This window comes from Xenopus laevis, chromosome 3S, assembly GCF_017654675.1.
Source record: "Xenopus laevis strain J_2021 chromosome 3S, Xenopus_laevis_v10.1, whole genome shotgun sequence".
NCBI classification, from domain to species: Eukaryota; Metazoa; Chordata; class Amphibia; order Anura; family Pipidae; genus Xenopus; species Xenopus laevis.
The window spans coordinates 28,550,915-28,577,907 of NC_054376.1; the positions used below are offsets into that span (position 1 = coordinate 28,550,915).

At 41.3% G+C, this 26,993-nt stretch overlaps 1 protein-coding gene across 2 annotated transcripts in view; it reads right to left on the bottom strand.

Moving 5' to 3' along the window:
* LOC108712760 (calsenilin) overlaps positions 1-26,993 on the bottom strand; it is a 56,298-nt gene that overhangs the window by 18,051 nt on the left and 11,254 nt on the right. Inside the window, exon 2 of one of the 2 annotated variants that reach the window (XM_041588146.1) lies at positions 26,528-26,693. In XM_041588146.1, coding sequence (XP_041444080.1) covers positions 26,528-26,693 — 166 coding nt within the window. Of the gene's footprint in view, positions 1-1,523; positions 1,794-26,527; positions 26,694-26,993 lie in introns of those variants that run through there. The other variant, XM_018255160.2, reaches the window with a different exon arrangement.

A 26,993-nucleotide genomic window follows, 5' to 3' on the forward strand; every position in this document is an offset into this window, starting at 1 on the left:
GTTTGCAGCATTGGGATCAAATGTACAGTAATATCATCTAAATCCACTTATTTTTTATCAGTCCTGAGACATGAAATTAGAATTTTCAAGAAACATCCATTTGCCTTCTCCTCATTCTGAATGCCCCTTTAGTATTTCTCAAACTCTAAATGACAGAGCGGAAATTTGCGGGGTGGGAGGTCGCCAAATAAATGTGGAGGTTGGCAGACTCCAAACAATCTTGAGGGAATATCGATTTTCAGAAGGCGTAGTAGATTCATTGAACTGCATTTCGGCAGAGGAAGAATTAACGGGTGGAGAATTTATGATTGATTGGTCCAGAAAATTCTATGCCATACTGTGCTGCACTGGAAATAACTAAACATGGAAAACCTGCAGGGTAAGCCAAGCAGATGGTGAGAGCTGAGCTTTGGTCATGGTTAATATCCCTACACTATACCTACAGTGGTTAGTTTTTCTATTATTTCATTATACTATGAGAAATTATCCCTTGGCTGGGCCAGACACCCATCTTTTTATGGGTAGGCCTCTCTCAAGCCTTTCTAGAAGTAATTCATCTGATAAATATTAAAAGCCTTATTGAGTAACTATGCTTTTTGGATTATATCACATTAATCTGACCAACTGAAATATAAACTTCTAAGATTGTTTACATCTACAGCTATAAATATGCCTTGGAAAACGATACCATTGTTTGTTTAGGAGCTGGTGCAGCACAAGCCCTGGTACAGTGGGTTAAACCAAAGGGGCAGGGGGATGAATCAGTTTAGCATCAGACTGCAAGGGTTCAATGTTGCATAAAGATAAATGGTCAGTACCTGTACATGCCAGACCGGGTCTAGAGGTCATACTAGCTGAAGTGCTAGTTACTTTTATTTGTTGCACAGTTGGACTCAACCCAGATGAAAACTGTGCCAAGCACAACGATTATAGCATTTCACAAAAACTTGCAATCTATTGTGGGGAGCTGGACAATGATTTCAAACACAACATTCATCTGAACTTCTGGGTTTTTTGGGGGATGGGTTTGACGGTAAAATTGTTTAGGCACCACCTGCACTGTTGTTGTTTGAGGTGACAATGGATGGTGCAAGTCAACGATGACTGTGTTAAAAGTTTTTGAAACGTATGGCTCCTGCGCTGTTAGTTCAGCATCAGCTGTTGTATAATGGGAAGTATGCATCAGCTTTCTAAAGAATTTCATTTTGCATTATCTTCTAGATTTAGGAATCCCTAAACCTTGTGGTGATGAATTAACTGTGTAGGTGCTTTAATTTGGAGGGGGGGTCTCTCGCTGGGGAATAAAGTTAACAAGTGATATACAGTCTAGATTATAGGTTGACCCTTATGGAGTAACAGGCTCCAGTTCATATACAGCATGCGGAGAGTAAATATTGACTAGTTAATCAGTAGCACTGATAAAGTTACAACATTCACCTTCACAACTGTTTCCCTCCTGAGTTAAGTAAACAAATGGCTAAAACAGATTATAGGGGTCAGCTGAAGAAGAAAGCAGAGATTACCTTCCATTGACATGGGTTCCAAGATTCCAAACTGCTTGAGCACAGCTACAAAGAGTGCAATAACCACTGCAATTGCACATAGTTCCATGCCCTGGATTCCCATGGCAGGCCAGCTTTCCCCTGCAAGGGGTCCTGAGGTCTGGGCATACAAATCACCCTGGACGCCAGCTCTTCTTCTCCCAAGCCAAAGTCTTCAGAAAACTCAATCCCCCATCCACAGAAAGACACCCACTTTGGAACAAAATCCTCGGAGAATAAAGGTTTAGGATGGACTCAGGGACCCCCAGTGCCCAGGCCTCGTAGAAGATGCTTCAAGGCGCAATTCAAGAACTTGGCAAACTTCAAAGATGTTTTCTGGTTAATGTCATTGTGAAAGGAGACACTTTGGGCAATTGCGGCCAGTTCCTGAAGTGACCACAAATGGTCACTTCTGCTGGGTCACAGAGAGGCAATGAGGCATATCTATCTACGGTGTTGTGCAGTCCTTGGATGCCCGCCCAACATCCTCCCATTGGATGCTGAAAAACTATCTAGCTGTATGCAACTTCACCCCCTTCAGCATCCCTCCCTCCCTCCCTCCCTCTCTTCTCCTGTGTGGGACAGGGAGGAGCGTCAGAGAAGTACCACTCTCTCCTTACATCAATTGATTGAGATAAAGGTTTCTATAGAGACAGCGGTGGAGTGATGGTCTTAAGGAAGAAAAAGACTTATCTCAGCAAGCCCGCGGTTTTGAAAAGTGAGCTGGAGGGATTTTCAACCGTACACGTGAAAGTAATGTATTGTGCTGGGGTGACACAGGAGAAATAGAAGGAAACAAGGGTGGGAGGGATAAAGGAAGGAGCAGGATAGTAGCTTAATATTCTACAGTAAGGTCAATGGAATACAGTACTTCAAGAACACATTGTTAATTATTGTCTGGTGAAACAGCTTTGTTTTTCCTTAATCACATTTTAAAGCACAAGGGCAATCTCTTCACGAGATTCCACCATATCTAGAAGAATCAGGCTCATTTACTGACACCAGGCTGTGCAGTAACCCATGCCAACCAATTGGAAATTATCTGTCACTACACTGGGGCAAAGTCCAAGAGCTGTTTTAATCATCCGAGGGAAAAGTTTTTCCACTGTTCTCTCCAGTTGGCACTCATATAAAAGCAGCTATTTCTCAACAAAGTTGTAGCAATTCACCTAACTTGCACCTGGAATTTGAGATAGCATTTGATGTATCTGCCCCTCACACATTATATAGTGTCCCTTTCTAAAATATATATTCACCATTCCATAATGTCATTTATCAGTCTCTATGAGGACCACCTCATTAGACTCTTATGTAAGAACAATGATGTACTTCTGAAGCAATTCTAATAAATAATATGCCACGGAAATAAAGAATTCATCTTTTGGCCATGGAGATACAGAAATCATGATTTGGCAAGTCTCACTTAAATATTTCCCACTCTTGCAGTCTATGCAGTGTTCCAATCTAAGTTGGCATGGGACTCCGGTTTGAGCCAGGATCATTTGGCCATAAAATCAATGCTCAGATAGTTAGATATCTACAACTAACATCATCCCACCAATAACATTAAATAAGAGAGTAGAGCTACTCCAGAAAGAAGGAGATGATGAGCTAGGTGACTCTTAGGAGATAAAGGGCCCAGTAAGGTTGGAAACATTGCCCATATCTTGTATGTACATGGGCTAAATAAACAAGAAATTCACCTGCTTCACTTCAAATCCATGTGCTGCTGGTTCATTTTTTACATTGGATACAGGACCTGTTGGCTAGGAGAAGGTCATCCAGATTAAGCACTTGACACCCATATTGGGTGTAGATCAGAAGGGTGAGCACTCCAAACTGGATAAAATATTGACTATTAGGAGATAAAGAGGCAAGGTCAACTGATATTGTTGTGGTAATAGGGCAGAATGGAGTGGAATGGAGCCAACCAGCATTCTCCTTGCCACAAGGGTATTGGCATGCCCCTTTAGACTTGGTTTTGCTCATCCCATTCGTTGACCTCTAGACAAACATGGGCAGAACTTTGGATGTTTCAAATAGGTGATTTAACTCCACACAAATATGAAGAGCTTCTACCTGTAGGAAACCCTTTTTGCTGGGTAGGGTGCTTAACAGTGAAAGGACCATCCGCCTGTGATCCAAAACATATGTAGAAAACCAGGTACACTGGTGTGCTACAGTATACCTGGTTTTCTAAATAGGTGATTTGAGACATTCAATCATTTATTTCATAGGCTGGATAGTCAGATCTAAAAGTGGTGTGGCCAAGTCCCAACTCTAATGAAGCCTGGGGAACTCACTCTCCATCTAGTTTGTTTTAACCTGGTTGCCTCAAGTGGTGGTGACATTTAGGGGCAAATTTACTTATGGTGGAATATCGAGGGTTAATTAACCCTCGATATTAGACTGCTGAATTGAAATCCTTCGACTTCGAATATCAAAGTCGAAGGATTTACCGCAATTCGTTCGATCGAACGAAAAATCGTTAGATTGAACAATTAAATCCTTCGAATCGTTTGATTCGAAGGATTTTAATCCATCGATCAAAGATTTTTCTTCGACCCAAAAAAGCTTAGAAAGCCTATGGGGACCTTCCCCATAGGTTAACATTGACTTCGGTAGATTTTAGGTGGCGAACTAGGGGGTCGAAGTTTTTTTTTAAAGAGACAGTACTTCGACTATCGAATGGTCGAATAGTCGAATGATTTTTAGTTCGATTCGAAGTCGAAGTTCGAAGTAGCCCATTTGATGGTCGAAGTAGCCAAAAAAAACATTCGAAATTCAAAGTTTTTTTTATTCTATTCCTTCACTCAAGCTAAGTAAATGGGCCCCTCAGCTTTGGTTGGTAAAGTGCAAGTTAGAATTATGAGAGTGATTTGAGTTTGGTTGTTTATAGTTACTTCATAATGCCATCTATGTTAATCAGCCATAAGGTATTTCTCTAATTTCTCTCTATTAGAAGTCTCTTCCCTCACCATTTCATCCAGAGACCCAGCAAAAAAGTCTGCAGTTTCTTTTTAGTCTTCACTGGCTGCTTTTGAACTACAACTTCTAAAGGCTGTCAGGTAGTGATGGGAGTTAGAGTTTAACAATTTTATTAAACAGCTTCTATAATGGTCTAGAGATTGAAACCCCTGTGCTTCACCCTGTGCATTCTATACTAATATCTAATTGTCTTCCCTTCAGGCTCCAAGTCTCCCTTACCCTGGATTTTTCTTCCTCCCCACCCACAGTCCGATTACATAGTTTACTTACTCCGATTCTCTCTCTCAGCATTTCTGCCAGAGCTGTTATTTGAGCCCCATAATGAGAGCACAGATAAAGCAGAGATTGATTCCCCTTTCTTTCACTGTAAAATATTAAAGATGTTTAAATGGATAAAAGCTCTAGACTGTGGAATCTATTCTGCATTATCCAAATAGGATCCCCGCTCCATTAAAAGCAAGACCTGAAGACTTAATGCTGAGACAGGAAAAGAGTTTGTGGGGGAAACACACCTTCTTACACATTACACAGCATGAAAACATTCCGATGAATTATGTGGTGAGAGAGCTAATAGGCTGGAGTGAGACAGCCGGAAAAAGAGAGAGACCGTAAGGGAGGCGAATGGAAGAAGAGAGATTTAAAAGCAAATATTATATGGCAAACCACTAAATACAAAAGGGGAAAGTCCAGGGGTGGAAAAGAGGGGGTGTGTGAAATAAAGGAGACGAATTTTTAGGGGAGACTTTGGGAAAGAAGGGGAGAGAGGAGGAGGTGAGAATATTAGAGGGTGTTAATGTGCCTGCTTTCTTCATGTTTATACACTTTTCTTTAGTGCAGTCATGTGCCATCAATATCCAGTTTTCCTTAAAAATAAAAATAATATCTATAATACTTTTATCTTGCAAGACTGAAGATGATCAGACTGGTGCCCAATTTCCATGCAGCTTCTTTATGGCCACAGAAGCTGAGCACATGAAAGACTTGCCCTGATGGACTCTTCCTACCTATAACTACTGCTCTTTTAGACCCCACTAAGTGCAGACTGCAGGGTATTTATCCCTAATTTTCATCCCCAAAAGTCAGCTCTGGATAAAAAATTTAAACTACACCAAAAATCCAATGAAACACGTCACAAAAGACACTACAGCGTCATCAGATCTAAGGTGGGTTGTAGATTGAAACAAGTTGCATTTTCAACCATATATTCCTAGTACAGGTATGGGATCCATTATCTGGAAACCTGTTATTCAGAAAGCTCCAAATTACTGGAAGGCCGTTTCCCATAGTCTCCATTTTATCCAAATAATCCAAATTTTTAAAGATGATTTCCTTTTTCTCTGTATTGATAAAACAGTATCTTGTACTAACAAACTAACATATAATTAATCCTTATTGGAAGCAAACCAAACCTATTGGGTTTATTTAATGTTTACATGATTTTCTAGTAGACTTAAGGTATGAAGATCCAAATTACTGAAAGCTCCGCTATCTCGAAAACCTCAGGTCCCAAGCATTCCAGATAACAGGTCACATACCTGTACAAGTATTAAGACAGATCTCCCTAACAGCAAATATATCCTCAGATGGATAACTTCTCAAACCCAACCTCATGCCCCACCACCACAGTGCAGGCTTCTTGTCTAAATGACCCAGGCTCTTACAGAACCAGTGAACTTTTTGGTTTGGGGTAGGTGTTCAACCCCTTCAGTTTATCCTGTACGTAAGGCCCAGGGGAAGTTTGAACATGTAGGGATGTAGCGAACGGCGGAAAAAATGTTCGCGAACATATTCGCGAACTTGCGTCAAAAATGCGAACGGTTCGCGAACGTCGCGAACCCCATAGACTTCAATGGGAAGGCGAATTTTAAAAGCTAGAAAAGACATTTCTGGCCAGAAAAATGATTTTAAAGTTGTTTAAAGGGTGCAACGACCTGGACAGTGGCATGCCAGAGGGGGATCAAGGGCAAAAATGTATCTGAAAAATACATTGTTGACACAGCGCTGCGTTTTGTGCTGTAAAGGGCAGAAATCACACTACGTCACTCAGGTGATGTTTCTGGACACGGAATGTGAAAAAGCTCACACAGCTAGGTGGCACTTGGTTAAAGACTGGGCAAACAATGCCTGCAAGGGCAACGTATACAGTAGTGGGTACGGAATATATTATTGCTGCTGTAAAAACATCACTCAGGTGATGTTTACGGACACGGAATTATTATTGTTATTTAGACAGAATGTGAAAAAGCTCACACAGCTAGGTGGCACTTGCATACCTCCCAACTGTCCCTCTTTTGACCACTCAACCCCCTGTCCCTCTTTTGTACTGGAAAGTCCCTCTTTTCTCTGAACCGAACAGCCAGAAAAAAAACAGTTTCTAACTTAATTAGCTTTTGGCAGAGAGCTCAGAACAGCTAACAGGTGCAAATAAGATACTTTGTAACAATTTTGACTCTGGTTGGTGCTGGTAGTGGTGAACTACTAGGAGGAGCAGCACACCAGTCCCACTCCCCAACACAGCTAGACTAATAGCACTGGGCTCTTACAGTAGCAAAGTAAAAAAAAAAACAAAAAAGAAAATAAAAGCAGTCCTTACAAGGACTATTGGGTTACAGGCAGCAGTCAGCAGATGAGAGATCAGCAGCAGGACAGCTGCCCACAGCAGCTACATACAGAGCACTGCAGTAGAAGGTAGATTACTAGCCAGCAAAGCTACCTAACCTAAAATGTCCCTCAAATCCCTGCAGAGTTCTGTCCCTACAATACAGAGCAGTATCAAGTAGATTACTAGCCAGCAAAGTTACTATCAACTGTCCCTCAAATCACTAAACAGCTCTCTCCCTACACTAGCTCTTCCAAGCACACACAGGCAGAATGAAAAAACGCTGCAGGGCTTCAGTTTATATATGGAAGGGGAGTGGTCCAGGGGGTGTGGGGGTGGTCCAGGAGGGAGAGCTTCCTGATTGGCTGCCATGTATCTGCTGCTCTGGGGTGAGAGGGCAAAAATAAGCGCCAGCTAAGGCGAACCCAAATTGGCGAACGTCACGCGACGTTCGCGAACATTCGGCGGACGCGAACGGTCGATGTTCGCGCGAATTAGTTCGCGGGCGAACAGTCCGCGACATCCCTATGAACATGGTAAATAATGTTGGCATCAAATTTATGAAAGATTCTGTCCACAAATATCTAAACAAGAATGGGTTGGTCTCCAACTTTGCTCTTTACTTAAGTTATGCAGTGTACTTTATGACAAGGCTGTATTGCAATTGTTATCAGATTAATGATCCTATCAACAAGGCATTTCAGACACAATTGCACTGGTTGGTGGTGTAGTAATGATATCTGTGGGCAGTTCTTTAGTGGCAAGTTTGCTGCAGTAATGGATGCACTTTAGGACCCCTAAAGAGTTCACCACCTTTGGCTTCCGCCATTAAAGAACGGCATTTATTCTCGCAATCTTTTTGCAACTACAACTGCCCCAAAACATCTTAAATGTGGGTGCTCCATGTTTTTTTTCCACAATCCAAATACATATCAAAAGGCTAATTGGCTCCTGATGAAACGGACTGGATCATGTGCCTGTGGTAGGGGCATTCGATTGTAAGCTTTACTGGGGCAGGGGACTACTATTGTGCAAAGAGCTGTGGAATATGGTAGGGCTTTATAAATAAACGGTGCTAATATTCATCAGGCTTCAGCAACTGCCACAAAAGAAATTTCCTGTGGCTCAACCTGCCATGTTGATGTAATAGATCTGACATTATCTGTGTAGCGCAGGACCTTAAATGCACTTATAATACACAAAAGCCATGAATATCCTGTAAATTATATCCTTATAAACGGTGAGTACTGATGTCATCAGTTATAAACGGAGAGTTCTGATGTCATTTCTGTCACATGACTCACTGAAACTTGTGTATTATAATAAATAAAGTACCTCCAGTTGCAAAATATGAGGATATTCTAAGTTACCTCGGAGTTCCGTGACCTTCGGCCTCGTGTTTTTATATGGTCATGAAACTCCTCGGTAACTTATAATATCCTTATATTTTACAAGAGGGGGTACTTTATTCACTATATTATCAATTATGGGCTGCGATGATGCATAAAAAATGAAACCGAAAAATACAGTATAAGTCAAGCCAATATATGTCCATAAACCACATTTTAGGCTCATTTACTCATTCTCTTTATACAATGTGCACCTTTATAATGGACTTTTAATGTTATTACTTTATATAAACGTGACCAAAGGTGCTGGGTTTGAAGGAAGTAGATGGAAATGATAAAAGAAAAACCCCATTGTTTATTATATTCTGCTGGTGCTGAACTTCCGTTTAGAATATTTTGCAGATTCAGTGGGAAGATACCGTGGCCTTAGATTAGCCAGCAGAATGTACCACAGATCAATGAGAATGGATGGAGAAAAGTGTTGGTGAATGGGCTAAAGGCTGATGTCCATTAATAAGGTTAGAGGCTCTTGTGTGAGGGTCTGTCATGGATGGGATATCCTGGAAGAAGAAAGAGAGACGATGAATGACGAGAGAGGAGAGAATCCCTCATATTAAATTATAGGTATGCAAGTACAAGTATAGGATCTATTATCTGGAATGCTTGGGACCTGGGGGGTTTCTGGATAAGGGATCTTGCTAGAATTTGGATAACTATTATCTGAAACCTGATAAAAATGATTTAAACATGAAAAAAAAACCCCAATGGGATTGTTTTGCCGCCATTATATGGATTCAAGCAGCTTAGCTGGGATCAAGTACAAGGTACAGTTTTATTATTACAGAGAAAAAGGAAACTATTTTGTAGAAACTAGAATTATTGGCTTAAAATGGAGACAGGAGAAGGCTTTGCCTCAACTTGTAATCAATGCTCAGATAGTTACTCTAACTTATAAGACGTATGCAGTGGTGTATCTAGAACTTACTGCACCCCACAAAATAGGCCCCCAAAATCTTTGAAAAGGATGCTTAAAAACCCTTAATACTGGCAATTGTTCATACAACATAAAATACATTTATGAGCCTGACATCCCTAAATAATATTGCTTAAAATGAAAGACCTGAGTGTTATAGTAGGGAAAAACTCACACCCCGCAGCTGCAAGGAACTACAACTCCCAGCATTCTTAACCAACTGCTACTAATGACAGTTCAGTTGGAATGATTTGATGTGTTGTTAACAGTAATAATGTAGGCTTCTCGCTTTCAGGCAGGTGACATAGGACATGATTTGCTCCGGGGCACGGCTTTACAAGTCTAGTTTTACACCTAATGCTTCTTTTCAACAACAGGATGTCGAATCGGGGCAGAACTGGAAGCAGAGAGGAGCGGATATGAAGCCGGAGGGGTGGGAAGGACAAACTGCCTGCTTTGCCGTTTCAAACTCAGTATTTTAAGACAATTAGCGCTGTGAATTATTAAAGACAAAAGAGGACTGCCTGTAATAAAGTATGAGTAAGCAAGTGCCTTATTGCTGTGGTAAGCAGGAACCCAATCAATACATCCACCTGATTTAGGCCCATTTTAATGGCTGTAAATATTTTCATTTTATTGTTGTGTATTTTTCTCTATCACTGGGCCCAGGCCAGCCATGTACTTAGCTCTGGGATCGATAATCATGGCAGCGCAGGAATGGAGGCTCCTGAATAGCTTCATGTAAACACAGACCCTCCGTGCCGGTCACAGAGCAAGCCATCAACTCTACGGGTATCCCTCCAGCTGACTTATCATCTAACCAGGGACAAAAATGTGTAACTATTATAAGGTGAAACTATAGATGGACAGTCTCTCTCAAAAGCCGCAAAAGCAGGTGGCGGGGGAGGATCTAGCCCACAGGTTGAAATCAGGGTTCAGGAGATATTTACTCCAAGTAATGCTATTAAGCAGAAAGGTAAAATTCCTTACCAGAGACCATGACATTGACATAGTATGGTGGCTTATCAATTTTATGATCATAACTTTGTAACAAAAAAAACTTGTTTTTTTAAATACATGCACTTGCATATTTATTGAATTCCTTAGACAGGGGACCAGGGAATGGCCAGGTCAGTAGCACTTCCATTTTATAATTTAGCCTTAGGAATGCACCCACAACCCCCCTTTTTTGTATTTGTAACTATAGATGTGTCTGGCCAGTGAGGCATATACACTGAGCCATAGGAGTTATATACACCTGGCTGTAGGAGGTTTATACACTGGGTCATAGAAGGTATATCTACTGGGCTTTAGGAGTTTTATACACTGGGCCACAGGAGGTAAATACTGGACTGTAGCAGGTAAATGTATATACACAGGAGGTAGGAGGTACTGTATATACATCGAGGTGTAGGAGTTATATACACTGAGCCGTAGGAAGTATATACACTGGGCCGTAGGAAGTATACACACTGGGCCGTAGGAAGTATGTACACTTGGCTGTAGGAAGTATATACACTGGGCCGTAGGAAGTATATACACTGGGCCGTAGGAAGTATGTACACTTGGCTGTAGGAAGTATATACACTGGGCCGTAGGAAGTATGTATACTTGTAGGAAGTATATGCACAAGGCCATAGGAAATATATACACTGGGTCTTAGGAATTAAATACACTAGGCTGTAGGAAGTATATGCACAAGGCCATAGGAAATATATACACTGGGTCTTAGGAAGTATATACACTTGGCTGTAGGAAGTATAGACACTGGGTAGTAGGAAATATATACACTGGGCCATAGGAAGTAGATACACTAGGCTGTAGGAAGTATAGACACTGGGGTGTAGGAAGTATATACAGTAGGCCATAGGAAGTATGTACACTTGGCTGTAGGAAGTATAGACACTGGGTAGTAGGAAATATATAGACTGGGCCATAGGAAGTAGATACACTAGGCAGTAGGAAGTATAGACACTTGGCTGTAGGAAGTATAGACACTAGACCGTAGGAAGTATATAAACTTGGCTTTAGGATGTATAGACACTAGGCCATGGGAAGTATATACACTAGGCTGTAGGAAGTATATACACTTGGCTGTCGGAAGTATATATATATATATATACATATACACTTGGCCGTAGGAAGTATATACACTTGGCTGTAGAAGGTATATACAGTACACAAGTCGCTGCAAGTCATCCGTCAATTTTCCCAAGAGAAAATATTTTGTGGGGGGGGGGCCAGGCCCCTATAGTTATTCCACTGGTCATATGAGGTATTTACAGAGGCCATAGTTCCTTGTCATACACCTTTTGTGATAACTTTCTTGTAACTAAATACAAAGAAATGATTAAGTAAGGTGGTTCCACTTCCGAAAATTCAAATAGATGTTTACTTAAAGCTATTAATATTCTCTGTGTGTACTTACCACTTTCTAATAAGCTGCCTAAGTGAGTCCTGACCCACTGTGGGAATCACTGTAAGTGGCAGCTTGGTGGCACACTGGCTACCGGTGCCTTGAAGTGCTGTGGTCCCTGGTTTATTTCCTGAAAATAATTTGTCTGTTTGTGAATATTTTCCCCACAATCCAAAACATATTGGTCCAGGAATTGCCTCAAAATGCAGCTGACAGTAGTTTGTGTGCATGCGGTGGGGAACTTAGATTGTGAGCTCTACTGGGGCAAGGAATGATGATAAACAATGTCTATATGCCGACACTATGTAGATAAATCAAAGGATGATACTATTTTTAAGGAACAGTATTAATGTACCCATGGAATATATTTTTTGGGGTTCTCCTACTGGGAACAAAAAAAGGTGTGGCAAAAAAGGACAAAATTAGGGTTTGACATTTTATATGCTGCCTCGATATTTATACAATTTAACTTAAATAGCTGACACCATGCTTTCATATAATAATGTCACAACCACACAAGAGAAGTAGATCTTGATCTGGACTGCTTCAAGCATTATAGTCTCAGTTTGATGTGTATGTTTCATTCCATAAATAATCTGTAAGGGGTTCAGTTGCAGAACTGTATACAACTCAGAATCAGGTATCCTGCTGGGGGATTGGTCCTTCCAGACCAAGCCAGTAACATATTGGCCTTGAACGGGGCCTGTCCAGCTATCTATCACCCAGGCTTGAAAATGCCATTGGAGGATGACCACATGAGTTAATTGATAAGGTGCTCACCCAATGGCTCAGTTTTTTAAATTTTGGATTATTTGGATTATTTGGATAAAAAGGAGTCTATGGGAGATCACCTTCGTGTGATTTGGAGCTTTCTGGATAATGGGTTTCTGGATAACGGAGCCCATGCCTGTAGTTTGTAAGTATATAAGTTTTGATTGGCACAGGCACAGATATATGGAAGGAAATCACTATTTATGAAGAAATTAACTGTATATTGGTAACTCATTGGAGTTGACAGTATATTGTGTTGGGCTTATTAAAGGGGTTGTTCACATTTAAATTAACTTTTGGTATGATCTAGCGAGTGCTATTGTGAGACAGTTTGCAATTGTTTTTTATTATTTTTTATTTTTTAGTTATTGAGCTTTATATTCAGCATCTCTTCAGTTCGCAGTTCATCAATCTGGTTGATAGGGTCCAAATTACCCTAGAAACCATGGGTTGATTTGAATAACGTACTGGAATAGGAATAGGAGAGGCCTGAATAAAAAGACGAGTAATAAAAAGTAGCAATAACAATAAATTTGTAGCCTTACAGAATGTTTGTTTTTAGATGGGGTCAGTGACCCCCATTTGAAAGCTGGAAAGAGTCAGAAGGAGAAGGCAAATAATTCAAACTTTATAAAAAATAAATGATGAAGACCAATTGAAAAGTTGTTTACAATAGGTCATACCATAACATACTAAAAGGTGAACCACCCCTTTAAGGATCATCTGTGCAGGTGCTCTGCATTTCCCAAGCTTTTTTGTGCAAATGTAATAAAAAGAGCAAAGCTTGCTTCCAGGCTAATCAGCAGGAAGCATTTACTGGTCCCCTGTCTAAAAGCAAATATCTTATTGGTTGCCATGGGTTACTGCTCCTAGGCAAAATGAGTGCCTTTTATTACATATGATGGTAAGTTTTTTGTGAGCTGGACAGTGTTCCCAGCAATCCCTCAATCTATGCAGATAAACCTCACCGTCAGTGCATAGACTTTCCAAGATTCTCTTTAACTTTTGACAACAAGCTGTAGATAAATCCCTATGCAGGCAATACAACCATGGAATTATCAGTTCTTCGATAATTTCCTCAAAAATGAATGTCCTGCAGTCTATAATGGGCTCAATTAAGCAGATGTTATTTTCAGTTGAGGCTGCACTACCATCTTGACGGTGGTTAGATCAGCTTTTGGCACTGGCCCCAGGAGGGACATTGTGGCTAATCATGTCCTTGTCAGGCAGTACAGGTCATGGGAAGGCTCGGCTTTCTCTTAGATTTCACAGAGATGTGCCAATGTGCAGTTAGATTTAACAGGTGCTGCCTTCACATAGAATCAGGTTCTTTGTTGCTTGCCTTGCGGGCAGCCATATTTCCCTGCTGCAACCTGCTAATCCTGTTTTATTTGTTTCACAGCAGTAGTAAGCCATCTTGCTTAGGTGCTTCAGGTCCTTCAAACGAAAGCTCAATTTTCTAATTAAGCATTTAATTTCAATAATATTTTATTTACAGGGTCGGACTGGGCAGACGGGGCACCGGGAAAAAACCCGGTGGGCTCCCGGCTCTTGTGGGCCCCGTCAGGCCCAGCCCTGTTCCCTGTGTTTATCTTCTTGCTGCACGTCACGGCATATACAAGCACATGTGCAGCAGGGGGGAGGTGGCGGCTCGATGGGGGAACCCAGTGGCAGGGGACCTGGAGAGGAGCAATGCGAAGTCCTATTCCCTGGGCTTATCTTCTTGGCGCACATCACGACATATACAAGGTGCGAGCACGCGCATGTGCTGCGGAGGGGTGGCAGCTCGGTGGGGGAACCTGGAGGCAGGGGACCCGGAGGGCCTGGTGGGTCCTGTTTATTTAGTATACGTTGTATACCCCTGCTTCATTGAACATGTGAAACCTGCAACAATGTTTTCATACAGGGTTCCCCATTTACTATCCTACGCCTCATTTATAGTAGGGGAAGGTGTGAAAGGCAAAAAGTTGGTGTAATGTCTCATGTTTTTGCCAACAATGTCCTCTACTCTGTGGTACTTGCCACTTTGAGGTGCAATATTAAATAATAGCAGACACATCATGTGGCTTCCATATAAGAGTCTGAACATAAGCATGGCCTTGGACGTCCCTTAATTGCACGTCACTCACTAGACTGTCTAGTCTCTGAATACAAGTGCACCTGGAGCACAGTATTTAATGCCTACCTTAAAGGGATACTGTCATGGGGAAAATGTTTTTTTTCAAAACACATCAGTTAATAGTACCGCTCCAGCAGAATTCTGTACTGAAATCCATTTCTCAAAAGAGCAAACAGATTTAAGTTTGAAATTTGACATGGGGCTAGACATATTGTCAGTTTCCTAGCTGCCCCCTGTCATGTGACTTGTGCTCTGATAAACTTCAGTCACTCTTGTACTGCAAGTTGGAGTGATATCACCCCCCCCTCCCTCCCCCCACCAGCAGCCTAATAACAGAACAATGGGAAGCTAACCAGATAGCAGCTCCCTAACACAAGATAATAGCTGCTGGTAGATCTAAGAACAGCACTCAATAGTAAAATCCAGGTCCCATTCAGTTACATTCAGCACATTCAGTTACATTGAGTAGGAGGAACAACAGTCTGCCAGAAAGCAGTTACATCCTAAAGTGCTGGCTCTTTCTGAAAGCACATGACCAGGCAAAATGACCTGAGATGGCGCCTACACACAGGAATGGAATTTTAAATTGTAGAAAGAATTATTTGCAGTGCAAACAGTGTAATCTAGAAATAAAACTACAACATAAAAAGCATGACAGAATCCCTTTAAAGGACCAGTAAAATAAAATATATTTTTTTAAAAATTAGTTTCTACTTAACGAAAAACAAACACTCCTATAGAAGGCAGGGAGGAGGAATCGAGCACCGCACGATGGATCATCGCCCTGTCACCGTTTCTTTAGAGGAGCACAAGCAGAGAATCGTAAGTAATTTCTTAATAAAGACTTTGTGAATTTAAAGTTAAAACTGTCTTGGTGTTTTTTTTCGTTAAGTAGAAACAATTTTTAAAAAAAAAAAAACATTTCTGTTACTGGTCTTTTAATGCCTACTTTAAGAGCAGGGGTTGGGCCAGAAATTCTGTCATAGGTGCAATTGTAACAAGGGCACACAGCAGAATTGTTAGCACTGAATCCTTGTAGTACTGGGTTTGATTCCAACCTGGGTACTGTATAAGGAGTCTGCATGGGTCTCCTCCAACACTCCAAAAACATACAAACGAGTTAATTGACCCCCTGATGACAAAAAAATATAATTGTCGCCTTAGACCTTAATGGGTGTCAATGACATTTCGCTGGGGCCAAATTTTTGGCAAAACGAAATGGGTCAAATTCGCCCAAGCCGTTACAAAACATGTATCATTATCACACACTATATACACGGCAGAAGCATAGATAAAGAAAGTTACTGCCCCAGAAACTCAATCCTTATAGAGAGTTTTCACCTGTTTCATGATGGCCTTTCCTTCTCCTGGTCTGGGACCCATTCTGCCCTCTTTGGCTGATCCTCTTCTGTACCTTTATATAGCTAATGACTGCACCCATTGCAATGGGTATCCCAATGCTGCAGTGAGAGGGTGGATAAATTGTCTGCTGTAACTGGGCTGTTATATGAGAGGGGGGTTGCATTTAAAGGTCCCTTCAACACATTCATTCATTCTCCTCCTCTAAATACAGAGATCTGACATCACTTTGTGTCTCAGTTCATCCTCTTAGAACTTCAAAGAGAGGTAAACTTCAAACACAGCAGTCGCAACATCACATGGACTGACTGCAGTGCCATTTATAATAAGGCGGGGGGGGACGGGACACAGGGCTTGGTTTTTTTTAAACTTATTGCCAGGTTTTAAAATTTAAGTCTTCATTAAAAAGAAAACATACCCAGTTAATGTTCAGTAAAACTTGTTGGCATTGGATATTGTGCACAGCGGGCTGTATTTATCTGCACATCATTGGCTATTCATAACCAGAACTACAAATTAGGCATTCAGCACCTTGGGCAGCGTCCCTCTGTTGTATAGAGCCCTGATCATTCACTGTCCAGCAATTTCATTTCAGCACCATGGACAGCACCCCCCATAGTTTAGAGTCCTGCTCATCCACTGTGCTGGGGAACTACTTCTTAAAAGGCAAATACTCATTTTAAGCACCCAGACTGTAGAAGATATTCAGTAAAGATTTTACACAAGTAACTGGATTGTTATTTCTATGCTAAGCAGCAGACAGGAGATAAGCTGCTCTTCCAGCCTTAAAGCACAATAATTTGGGTATAAGATTTCCTATGTATACTAGTTTATGGTATGTTGCTCCCTGGAATACATAATAATAGATTTTCCTAGCTCGGTAAAATGTTGGGGCCTCTGTTCTATAATTTTCTCTGCTTAGTTTGTCAATGTGAGAGTATTGTTCTGGAAAATCTGTGCCATTTCATTGTTGCATTGTATCATTGCTGCTTCCATTGCCCTATTCTCCCCCTTACACAAATGGCCACAACCTGTACAAATTGAGCCGATGCTTGACACAACTTACAACAAGATCTCTAGATCAAGAGGCAATAGTGATACACCAAAACAAAAACAAACAAAACAAAATTAGCCTGTTTCAAGTATTGAAAAATCTGCAGCATTTTGATATTTCTCTAAAGCAGACATGATTAAAAAAAGGTTTATTAATAACAACATTACTAAACAAAAGCCAGAGAATTTGCCCATTAAGTGGGCTCCACACACCATAGGCCCACTGGCAAATGCAGGCCTGGATATGATCTTTTAGATGCTGCTCAAAAAACATGGACATGCAGGGGAGCCATTCACTCTATTTGCCAAGGGACACGGATGCATACATATCTGGAACCACACAAAAATGTGTTATATGATTGTGATGAAAACACCAGAATTATTATCATTATTATGCTCTAAGATTTGAATATTTTGCATTCAAAACAAAGATTTGCACTAAGTTGCCAAGTGCCCTTTTATTTTTATTGACTGTCTCTGGATATGACCCTGGTTTTTAAAACTGACCAAATGCACAGAAATATTTCAATTCAAATATTGAGCCCTACCCAAAAATGAGCTCCAGTGCACCCTGTTACAGCTATGGCACACACAGTATTTGGATTGCTGCTATTGTGAAGGAGATCAAGAGGCCACTAGCTACCTAAAATAGCTCCCTCCTTCCCTTCTAGCATATTTTTTCAAACACGGTGCCAGATGACTCCGACTCCCTCTTCTAAAGAACTGAGGGCAACGCTAATGTAGTGGTGATCAAACCATCATGTTCTGTACCCTACAATTCTGGTCTCAGACTCAAACAATTAACATGGCCAGAGGTTTTCCAATAGCACTAATTCCAGGGAAAGCAATATAATGCAGCTTGATGGAACTTGTGCTCCCTCTAGCTGTCCATGCTCAAAACTGCTTATTAAAAGCAGCACTCAATATCTTTTATCCATAGCAGAATACCTTCTATCCAAGATTTTCAGATCTCTTGGGCATAAGCCCCCTTTATGACCCAACATTTGGTCAGGGCTCTCCTAAAAAAGAAGGAAATGTCTTCTAACTTGGGGGTGCCAAAAGTTAGGCACCCCAAAGTTATCGCATGTACTTACCTGAAAACACTGGCCGGTGCTCCTATCAGGAGAAAACCGCACCGGCCTGGGGTTATTCCAGCGAGCACCATGGAGTGATTGGCTTTTGGTTTCTTTTTTTTCCGCACGACTGCACATGCACAGTAGTGTGAACTTTAATGAAAAAGTCAGCTATTTTACTCTACTGCGCATGCGTCTGCCCCAGGATATTTGAAGAAATGAGAAACTAGAAGACAATTGCTCTGTGTTGCTCACTGGAAGACTCCCGAGCCGGTGCAGTTTTCCTCAGGGGATTCGGCTAAGTACATGTGATCACTTGAGGTGCCTAACATTTGGTACCTCGAAGTTAGAAGACCTTTCCCTCTCCTTTAAGCTCACACAAAAAAAAATGATTGCTAGACTACAAATTACCCCATGAACAAAAATACAGATAAATATTACCAAAAATCAGATGTTAGTCTCAAACCCAGCAAATTAAAAAGTATAAGAGAGGTTCTGCCGCATCTAAGCCCCTCCTTGTATATGGGTCCTACACTGTCTAGTAGAGTACTCAGTATCAGACTGGCCGAACCAGGGTACCTGAAAAGCTCAGGTGTCCTACTGCACTGCCACCCATGTGACACTTGTGTCCATACCATGGCAATTGCCTTTTTCTGTATGAGAGAAAGAGATACGGAGGGAAGGATAAATGAGTTGTATGTAAAATGACTAAAGAATCCTTCCAAATAAAAGGGTCGGCATTGAGATGACTTTGTTATAGTGATGCACATTCACACTAGGGATGCACCAAATCCACTATTTTGCGAACCGAACCTCTGAATCCTTTGTGAAAGATTCGGCCAAATGCCGAACCGAATCCTAATCTGCAATTTGGGAAGGGAAACATTTTTAACTTCCTTGTTTTGTGAAGAAAAGTCACGTGATTTAGGATTCGATTTAGGATTCGGATTCGGTGCATCCCTAATTCACACTGAGCAAAATCTGATCTACTCCTACAGAAAACTTCAGTTTCTTTTCACTTACACTGCCAGTTCTTTCACTAATCGCATCATTCTCATTTATAAAAGTGCTCCTTAAACAGTAGACTGTGCTTTGTATACCGACATGTAAGGTCTATACAGACTGAAACAGTGCAATACAAGTAATGAGTTTTTTGAATTTCCATGAAAAATCCCACAGGCTAAGGGTATATATGCTGTTATAATTGTTTCTTTTCCTATATTGCACTTTCCTCTCCCTGCAGAATGATTTGGGCAAGGTGCCCTGTCCTGTCAAGCTTACAGTGTATTTTTCTGTCTGAGCAAATGGAGATAAAATCACTCGCTGAAGGTCACAGGGTGGGGGGGGGGGTGAAGCTGACAAGGAAATCAAGCCACATATTCCTGCTTCAGAGTTCACTGTCTCAGCAGAGATTATTAGCACTTGTCATTCCATCACTCTATCTAGCTATCTCTCCATCTGTCCGGCTTAGCTACAACAACTGTACTGCAGTCAGTGAATATAGGATTTAACTTGGGGTAGCATATACTGTACTATATTAGTAGATGCTTAGATCTCTACAGTGCCACCTATTGGCTATTTTATTTATTAGCATTTCAGCTCATTGCCATATGTTTTAACATACTTCCACCAACTAGTTACCAGGTACAACCATTTGTTTTGGGAATGGCTATAGGTGGATTCAGGCAGAGAGGCTGCTGTAAGATGCCATAGACACTCACTATTTTTTGGGCCTGTTTGGACCTCTGTGTACTTGAAATACCAGGGCCTATTTTGAATCTCAGTCCATACTTGGTCCTGATGTTGCTTTGTGTGTAGCAGGTTTCTCCTTTAAAATACATCATCTTGACCAACGGGTCAACCTGAACTACTGTGATAATGTTCTGTACAGTATAGAGCCTTTTGCAAGGGTGGAGGGTGACTTTTGTGTTTGGGAAGGCTACTTAACCCCTTATTTGCCAGGACATTTTGATCTTAGCCAGAGCCGGATCAGACTGTCCAGGCGCTCTAAGCAACCTGGCCGGTTGCGGCACTAGCCGAGTGAGTTGTCACTCTCAAATGTGCGTGCACACGCGTGCGCGTACGTGGAGGTACAAAGAAACAGCGACGAGCACATAAAGTCGAGGACATGGGTTAGGTAACAGAGCAGGTACATGCCTGGTGCCCCCCCCCCAGTTTTGCGCCGTAGGAACTAGGGATGCACGGAATCCACTATTTTGGATTCGGCTGAACCCCCGAATCCTTTGCAAAAGATTCGGGTGAATACCGAACCGGATCCTAATTTGCATATGCAAATTAGGGGTGGGAAGGGGAAAACATTTTTTACTTCCTTTGCTTCACACGATTTCCCTCACACACCTAATTTGCATATGCAAATTAGGATTCAGATTCAGTTCGGCTGGGCAGAAGAATTCAGCCGAATCCAAATCCTGCTTAAAAAGTCCAAATCCTGGCCGAATCCCAAACCAAATTCTGGATTTGGTGCATCCCTACTAGGAACGTGCCTACTCTGCGTACCCCTAGTTCCGACCCTGATCTTATGTCTGTGCTTATGTCCCCTAAACACAGAGCTTGACGTTGAAGAAAGAGCAATTACTGCGCTTGCATTTATGTCCCTGATAGCTAGCACTCTATAATTTATTATCGGACCAGGTAGGTGTTCTAGTTTTAATGATGACCCTCTGTCATACCTCCCAACATTTTGGAAACAGAAAGAGGGACAAAAAGTTTTGTCACACGTAGCGCGGCAAAATAGTTTTGACCACACCCATTTGTGGCCACACCCCCTAATCACCATGTCCATTTTACAAAATTTGGCAGGTTAGGAAAATTTCAAACACTTTTCTATGGTTTTTATATGTTATTACAGTTTTGCTAATGAAGGTGAATTGCCCTTTAAGCTGTGAGTCAGTTCTTATCTTATCTAAAACTGTTACAAAAGTATCTTAGGTATGCATTCTGGGCGCTTTGCCAAGAGCCAATTAAGTTAGAAACTTTGTATCCTTTTCTGGCTGTTCAGTGCAGCAGCTCAAAGAGAAAATAAGGACATTTCAGTACAAATCAGGGACTGCGGGTTGAGCTGTCAAAAGAGGGACTGTCACTCTCAAAACGGGACAGTTGGGAGATATGCCCTTTGTTAATACATAATAATACATGAACAAACTGCCAAGGCATTTTTTCGTCCCTGACTAGTGGCATGATAGACTGCTTCTTTAAAAACACTGACAACAAACGAAAAATAAGAATCTCATTATCTACCTTGCAAAGACCAAACATGGGATGGCTTCAATTTCCCCTTTAATCTTCTATAATTCTCAGACGAAACCCACTGATGCTTTTACCCTTCAAAGTGCAAGTCCCGGTCCTGCCACTACGGGATTGGCTAGGCTGCAGTTTCAAATTTCTTCCTCCAAGCCTAGCCAATCCTCTTGTGGCAGGACCGGGGCTTACAACGTGAGGAGAAAAAAAACACAGTCAGTAAAGATTTTTCTTTGTTTTTAATTTTTAATTTACTTTTTTTTATTATTCTATTTAGTTAGCTAGGTTTGGGAGGGCTTAGCCTAAGGCCTTGTTTGGTTATAGCTGATAATAAAAGCAAGAAAAGTTTATATTAAGGCCCTCTCCTAGTCTTATTCCAGTCTCTCATTTAAATCAATGCATGCAATTGCAAACTGGAGAGCTGCTGAATAAAAAGCTAAATAATTCAAAAAACACAAATAATAAAAAATGAAAACCAATTGCAAATAGTCTCAGAATATCATTCTCTACATCATAGTAAAATTTAATTTAAAGATGAGCAACCCCTTTAACTTCTGCGTTAACCTGAATGGCTTACATGTGGGCCCCTTTAGAAGGGCAGTTCCACTCTATGGAAACCTCGGCAGTAACAGGAGAGAACGTCAGTCTTAAAATATTTTTTTCTCCTTCAAAGGACATGGTCATACATATTATAGGGATCGGTGTTAGTATAACGTTTATTACATCATGGCAGGGATTCGTATTTTTTCTCTAAAACTCGTGTTTCAACTGGACCTCTTTTTAAGACTTACAGAGGTTTTCTTTTTTTTTTCTTTTCCGCTAGTAATTATCTGTGAAACTTGAATTTTTAGAGGTATTTTTATTTCTCAGCGCATCAGGTTTTTTCTGTTCACAATTTTTGCATTTGGATCTTTTAATAACTTTCACGACCTTCGTGGTTTTAGAGAAAATTTGTACAAAGGGGTGGTTCACACTAATGGCTAATTCTAATTAACTTTTCTATTGGTCTTCATTTTTTATTTTTTTTATAGTTTTTTATTATATTCTGACTTTTTCCAGCATTCAAATAGGGATCACTGACCCCATCCTAAAAACAAATGCTTTGCAGGGCTAGAAATGTCTTGTTATTGCAACTTTTTATTACTCGTATTTCTATTCAGGTCTCTCCTATTTATATTCCAGTCAAATCAATGCATGGTTGCTAGGAGAATTTGGACCCTAGCAACCAGATTGCAGAAATTGCCAACTGGATAACTTCTGAGTTAAAGCTAAATAACTCAGTTAATTTGTTCCACTTGCTCTCTGGCAAGCATTTATGTAAAGGTGGCCATACATGGCCGATAAAAGCTGCCGACAGACCGAGTCGGCAGCTTATTGGCCCATGTATGGGGCCCCCTGACGGGCTTCCCCGATCAAGATGCCAGATCTCGATCGGATGGGACTAAAAATCCCGTCGGATCGCGGTCGCATCTGTTCGTTGATGTGGTCCAGCAATCCGCCCGCCCGTTCCCATTCGTTAGGATCCGATTGTTGGGCCCTAGTGCCCACAATCAGATCAGCCAATCAGATCAGCCCTGAAGGTGGGCATATCGGAGAGAGAGATTCGCTCGTTTGGCGACATCGGCAAACGAGCGGATCTCTCTGTACATGGCCACCTTTAGTCACATTTTAGAAAACCCTAAAAAATAAATGGGAGAATATAAAATCAAAAGCACCCAGATTAACCATTCAGCAGTACAACTTACTGATCTCTTGTCTCCATTGATTTCCCATTGCACATACACTATCTGCCCATTTGTTTCACTGTTAGAAGAAACATTTTCTTTAAAAATACATTTATAAAGAATCAAATGAAGCGGCTTCTGTCCCGGCATCTTCCATTTATGTGCCTGACAGGGTGTGTAAATTGATTTTGTCTTTTGCGATTTAAACACTGACGTCCCGCTAGAATTCTTAATGGAAACATAAACGCTGCGGAAGCTGCCTGAGGCATCCCATTGCCTTGCCTTTTATATACAGGACCCCTGACAGTGGGAAACAGAGGAGAAAGCAAAGTATGATGGGACAATGTGGGTTACCTCTCCGCTCCCCCGAGGCTTTAATGGGATCCCTATGCAGATGCACACGGTTAGCTTGTCTGTAACTATTAATGAGAAATAAGGGGGAAAAGTTGGGAAAGCAGCTCCCTGGACACACACCACCAAGTACACAGAAAGTGCAGTGATGATTGGGTAAGGAAGAGCCATAGTCACAATATCATATTTGTAAGTGGAGATGACTGGGCTTTAATTCTCTGCTTGTCAATGAGTTATCAATAGGGGAAGCCTTCATTATTATATCGTTAATAAAACACTGACCCCTGTGGGTGATATTATCAGGAAGAATTGGGAAATGTTTTAAATTATGCATCTATTTCTAAATGATATCTATCCATCCAATACATACCCCCCTCTCTCTGTCTTTCTGTCCATCCATCCAGCCATCCATCCACCTATTTATAAACATCTATCCATCCATCCCGCAATGTCTATCTGTCCATCCATCTAGCCATCCATCCAAACACCCCCCATCTGTCTGTCTGTCCGTTTGTCCGTCCATCTATCCATCCATTAACCATCTCTGTCTGTCCGTCCTTTTTCCATCCATGCTCCCCTCTTTCTGTTTGTCTGTCCATCCATCCATCCATTCCCCCTCTCTATCTGTCCATCTGTCTCTCCATCCATCCCCACCATCCCCCCATGTCTGCCTGTCTGTTTATTCATTCATCCATCCCCTCTGTCTGTCTGTCCGTCTGTCCTTCCATCCATCCATCTTTCCATCCATCCCCCCCTTCTGTCCATACATCCCCTCCGCTCTCTGTTTGTCCGTCTGTCCATCTATCCATCCATCCACTCTTTATATCTATCTATCTATCTATCTATCTATCTATCTATCTATCTATCTATCTATCTATCTATCTATCTATCTATCTATCTATCTATCTATCCATCTATCTCTCTATTAGGGATGGGTGAATTTGATCCGTTTCATTTCGCCAAAACTTTGCCGCCGGGGACACCCATGTCGCCGACGCCCACGACGTCTAAAAAATTTTTTTTGTCGCACAGCAAATTGACGCCCGTCTTTTTTTTTGTCACACGATGCCATACATGTCTATGGGCGTCATTTCCGCGAGAAACAAGGCGTAAAAATTCACCCATCCCAACTCTCTCTATCTGTCTGTCTATCATCTATCTATACAATACAATAAGATATGGTACAGTTTTCTATCGAGCTATGGGAAGGGGCTGTTGGAGAAGAACACTCAATGATTACATCTCTGTGCCAACACTCACTTCTGGAACTGGCACTGTTAGTATCAATTTAAAGTCAGGCATCATACTTAGCACTGAAATTAGAGCTCCTGCCAGTTATTTATGTGGAACATACACTGCTATTTCTAACCCACTGTTATTTCTGAATCACCCATCAGCGCAAGAGCATTTGCCCTTTCGGGGCTTCTGGTTTATCAGCTCCTCTGGCAAGTATTCCTGTCCCAGTAAGAATGTTGAATAATAGATGGAGGCTGCTGAATATTCGCATAGACTAAGTACAGATACATATTATATTAATGCTTGGCACAAGGAACGAGTGACTTTCTGGGAAACAGAAGAGCTGGGAAGTGGGCACTTGTTCCGTTTCCTCAAGTGCAGTGAAGTGTGACTTATCTATAGCTGAGATCAGAGTTCAAGCATCCCCGATTAGTACCCTGCTTCCGCTTTCATTATTGAGCAATTGTGTGTCCTTGTGTGCTAATTAGCTAAAGGCATGGCATTCACATTCAAGGCTTCCCAGCTCAGGGCTCAAAGGACAGGTACATAGGTGCAGCCTTGCCAATTTGCACTGGCAGCTCCACAAAGAGATTCTTTGCCTCTAGTAGAATAGTCATTCATTGTTTGGTGTGGCCACTAGAGGGGGCATTTGCTCAATTGAATGGTTTTACATTTATTCCTTTTCTTCACAGATGCAGTGGGAAATCCAACCTTATTCCTGTTTGGGTACCCGACCCCTTGTCATGTAGTTCTTGATAAAACTGACTCATACCCCCCATCTATGTGATCCATGGCATGTGCAGGGCCATGTTCATGCACCAGTTGAGTAGGACAGCGCTTCCCATCAGCTACTTGAAAGGAGGTATACAATACAGATATGGGATCCATTATCCGGAAACCCAATATCTAGAAAGCTCCAAATTACGGGAAGGTCATTTCCCATAGACTTCATGTAAATTAAATAATTAATTTTTTTAAAATGATTTCCTTTTTTTCTGCAATAATAAAACAGTAGTCTTGTGCTTGATCCCACCTAAGATATAATTAATCCTTGCAAAACAATCTGATTGGGTTTGTTTACTGTTTAAGTTATTTATTTATTTATTTTTTTAGCAAACTTAAGGTATGGAGATCTAAATCATGGAAAGATCCCTTATCCGGAAAACCCCAGGTCCCTAGCATTCTGGATAACACATCCTCCTCTGATCAGGAGGGAGTGGCTGACATGAGGTAGGCAGACTGGGGGACGACACTGCTTTGTGATTTAATATGTTTGCAGTTTAATCAATGTTATATGGATATGGATTAATTGCACAAATAAATGTTTTAGGTGAGTTTCTGTGCACGTTTTATATGGATAACAAGTCCCATACCTGTATATTCTGGGGAATAAATAAACTTTTACTTTATTTGTACAGCAGGAGGCAGCAGCCCTTAAGGTTGGCCCTATTGGTATGAGAGAGACAGAGAGAGAGAGAGAGAGAGAGAGAGAATGGGAGAGCAAGAGAGAGAGAGAGAGAGAGAGAGAGAGAGAAAATGAGAGAGCGAGAGAGAGAGAAGAATAGCATAAATAAAGAATAGAAGATTTCCAATAACTGCTGTACATGAACAAGAATACAGAATAGGCTGACTAAAGGTTCTTATTTGTCAGGAAGCCACCTGATTATCTCTTGCCATCAATGTGAAATGAAAAATACCAAAAAGTAAATTCCATTACCTGGGCCTTGTGGGGAAGTGCTGGACAGTATCCATTTCACCATGCAGCATTTCATCAGTGTCCTGCGAGACAGGCGAGGCTTTTGCCATTTCACACTGTCTTTTTTTTCAGGGGAAGTCTGACCAGGGTCTCCCAACAAACTGCCATCATTTTCCTTTCCGTCATCCTGAAAGAGAGAAACCGGTATATAAATCCATATACTGCATTTTACATGTACACGGATCTAGAGTGTTTTATGTGGGAGCTGTGATGCAGGACGAAGGTTGCAGGCAGAGTCTGCGAGAGCTGATGGTGTTTCTTTTAAATAGTTCCCCTTTAAACAACTGCTGCTCAGCAGGGTTTCTTAAAGAGCAGGGCCCATTGTGGTCACCCCTCTGGGTTGTAAGCAAGAAAGCAGAGAAAAACAAGGGAAATCACATTAAAGGCTGTAGCTCATAGGCAAAGGCACTTTTGGGATGTATAACAG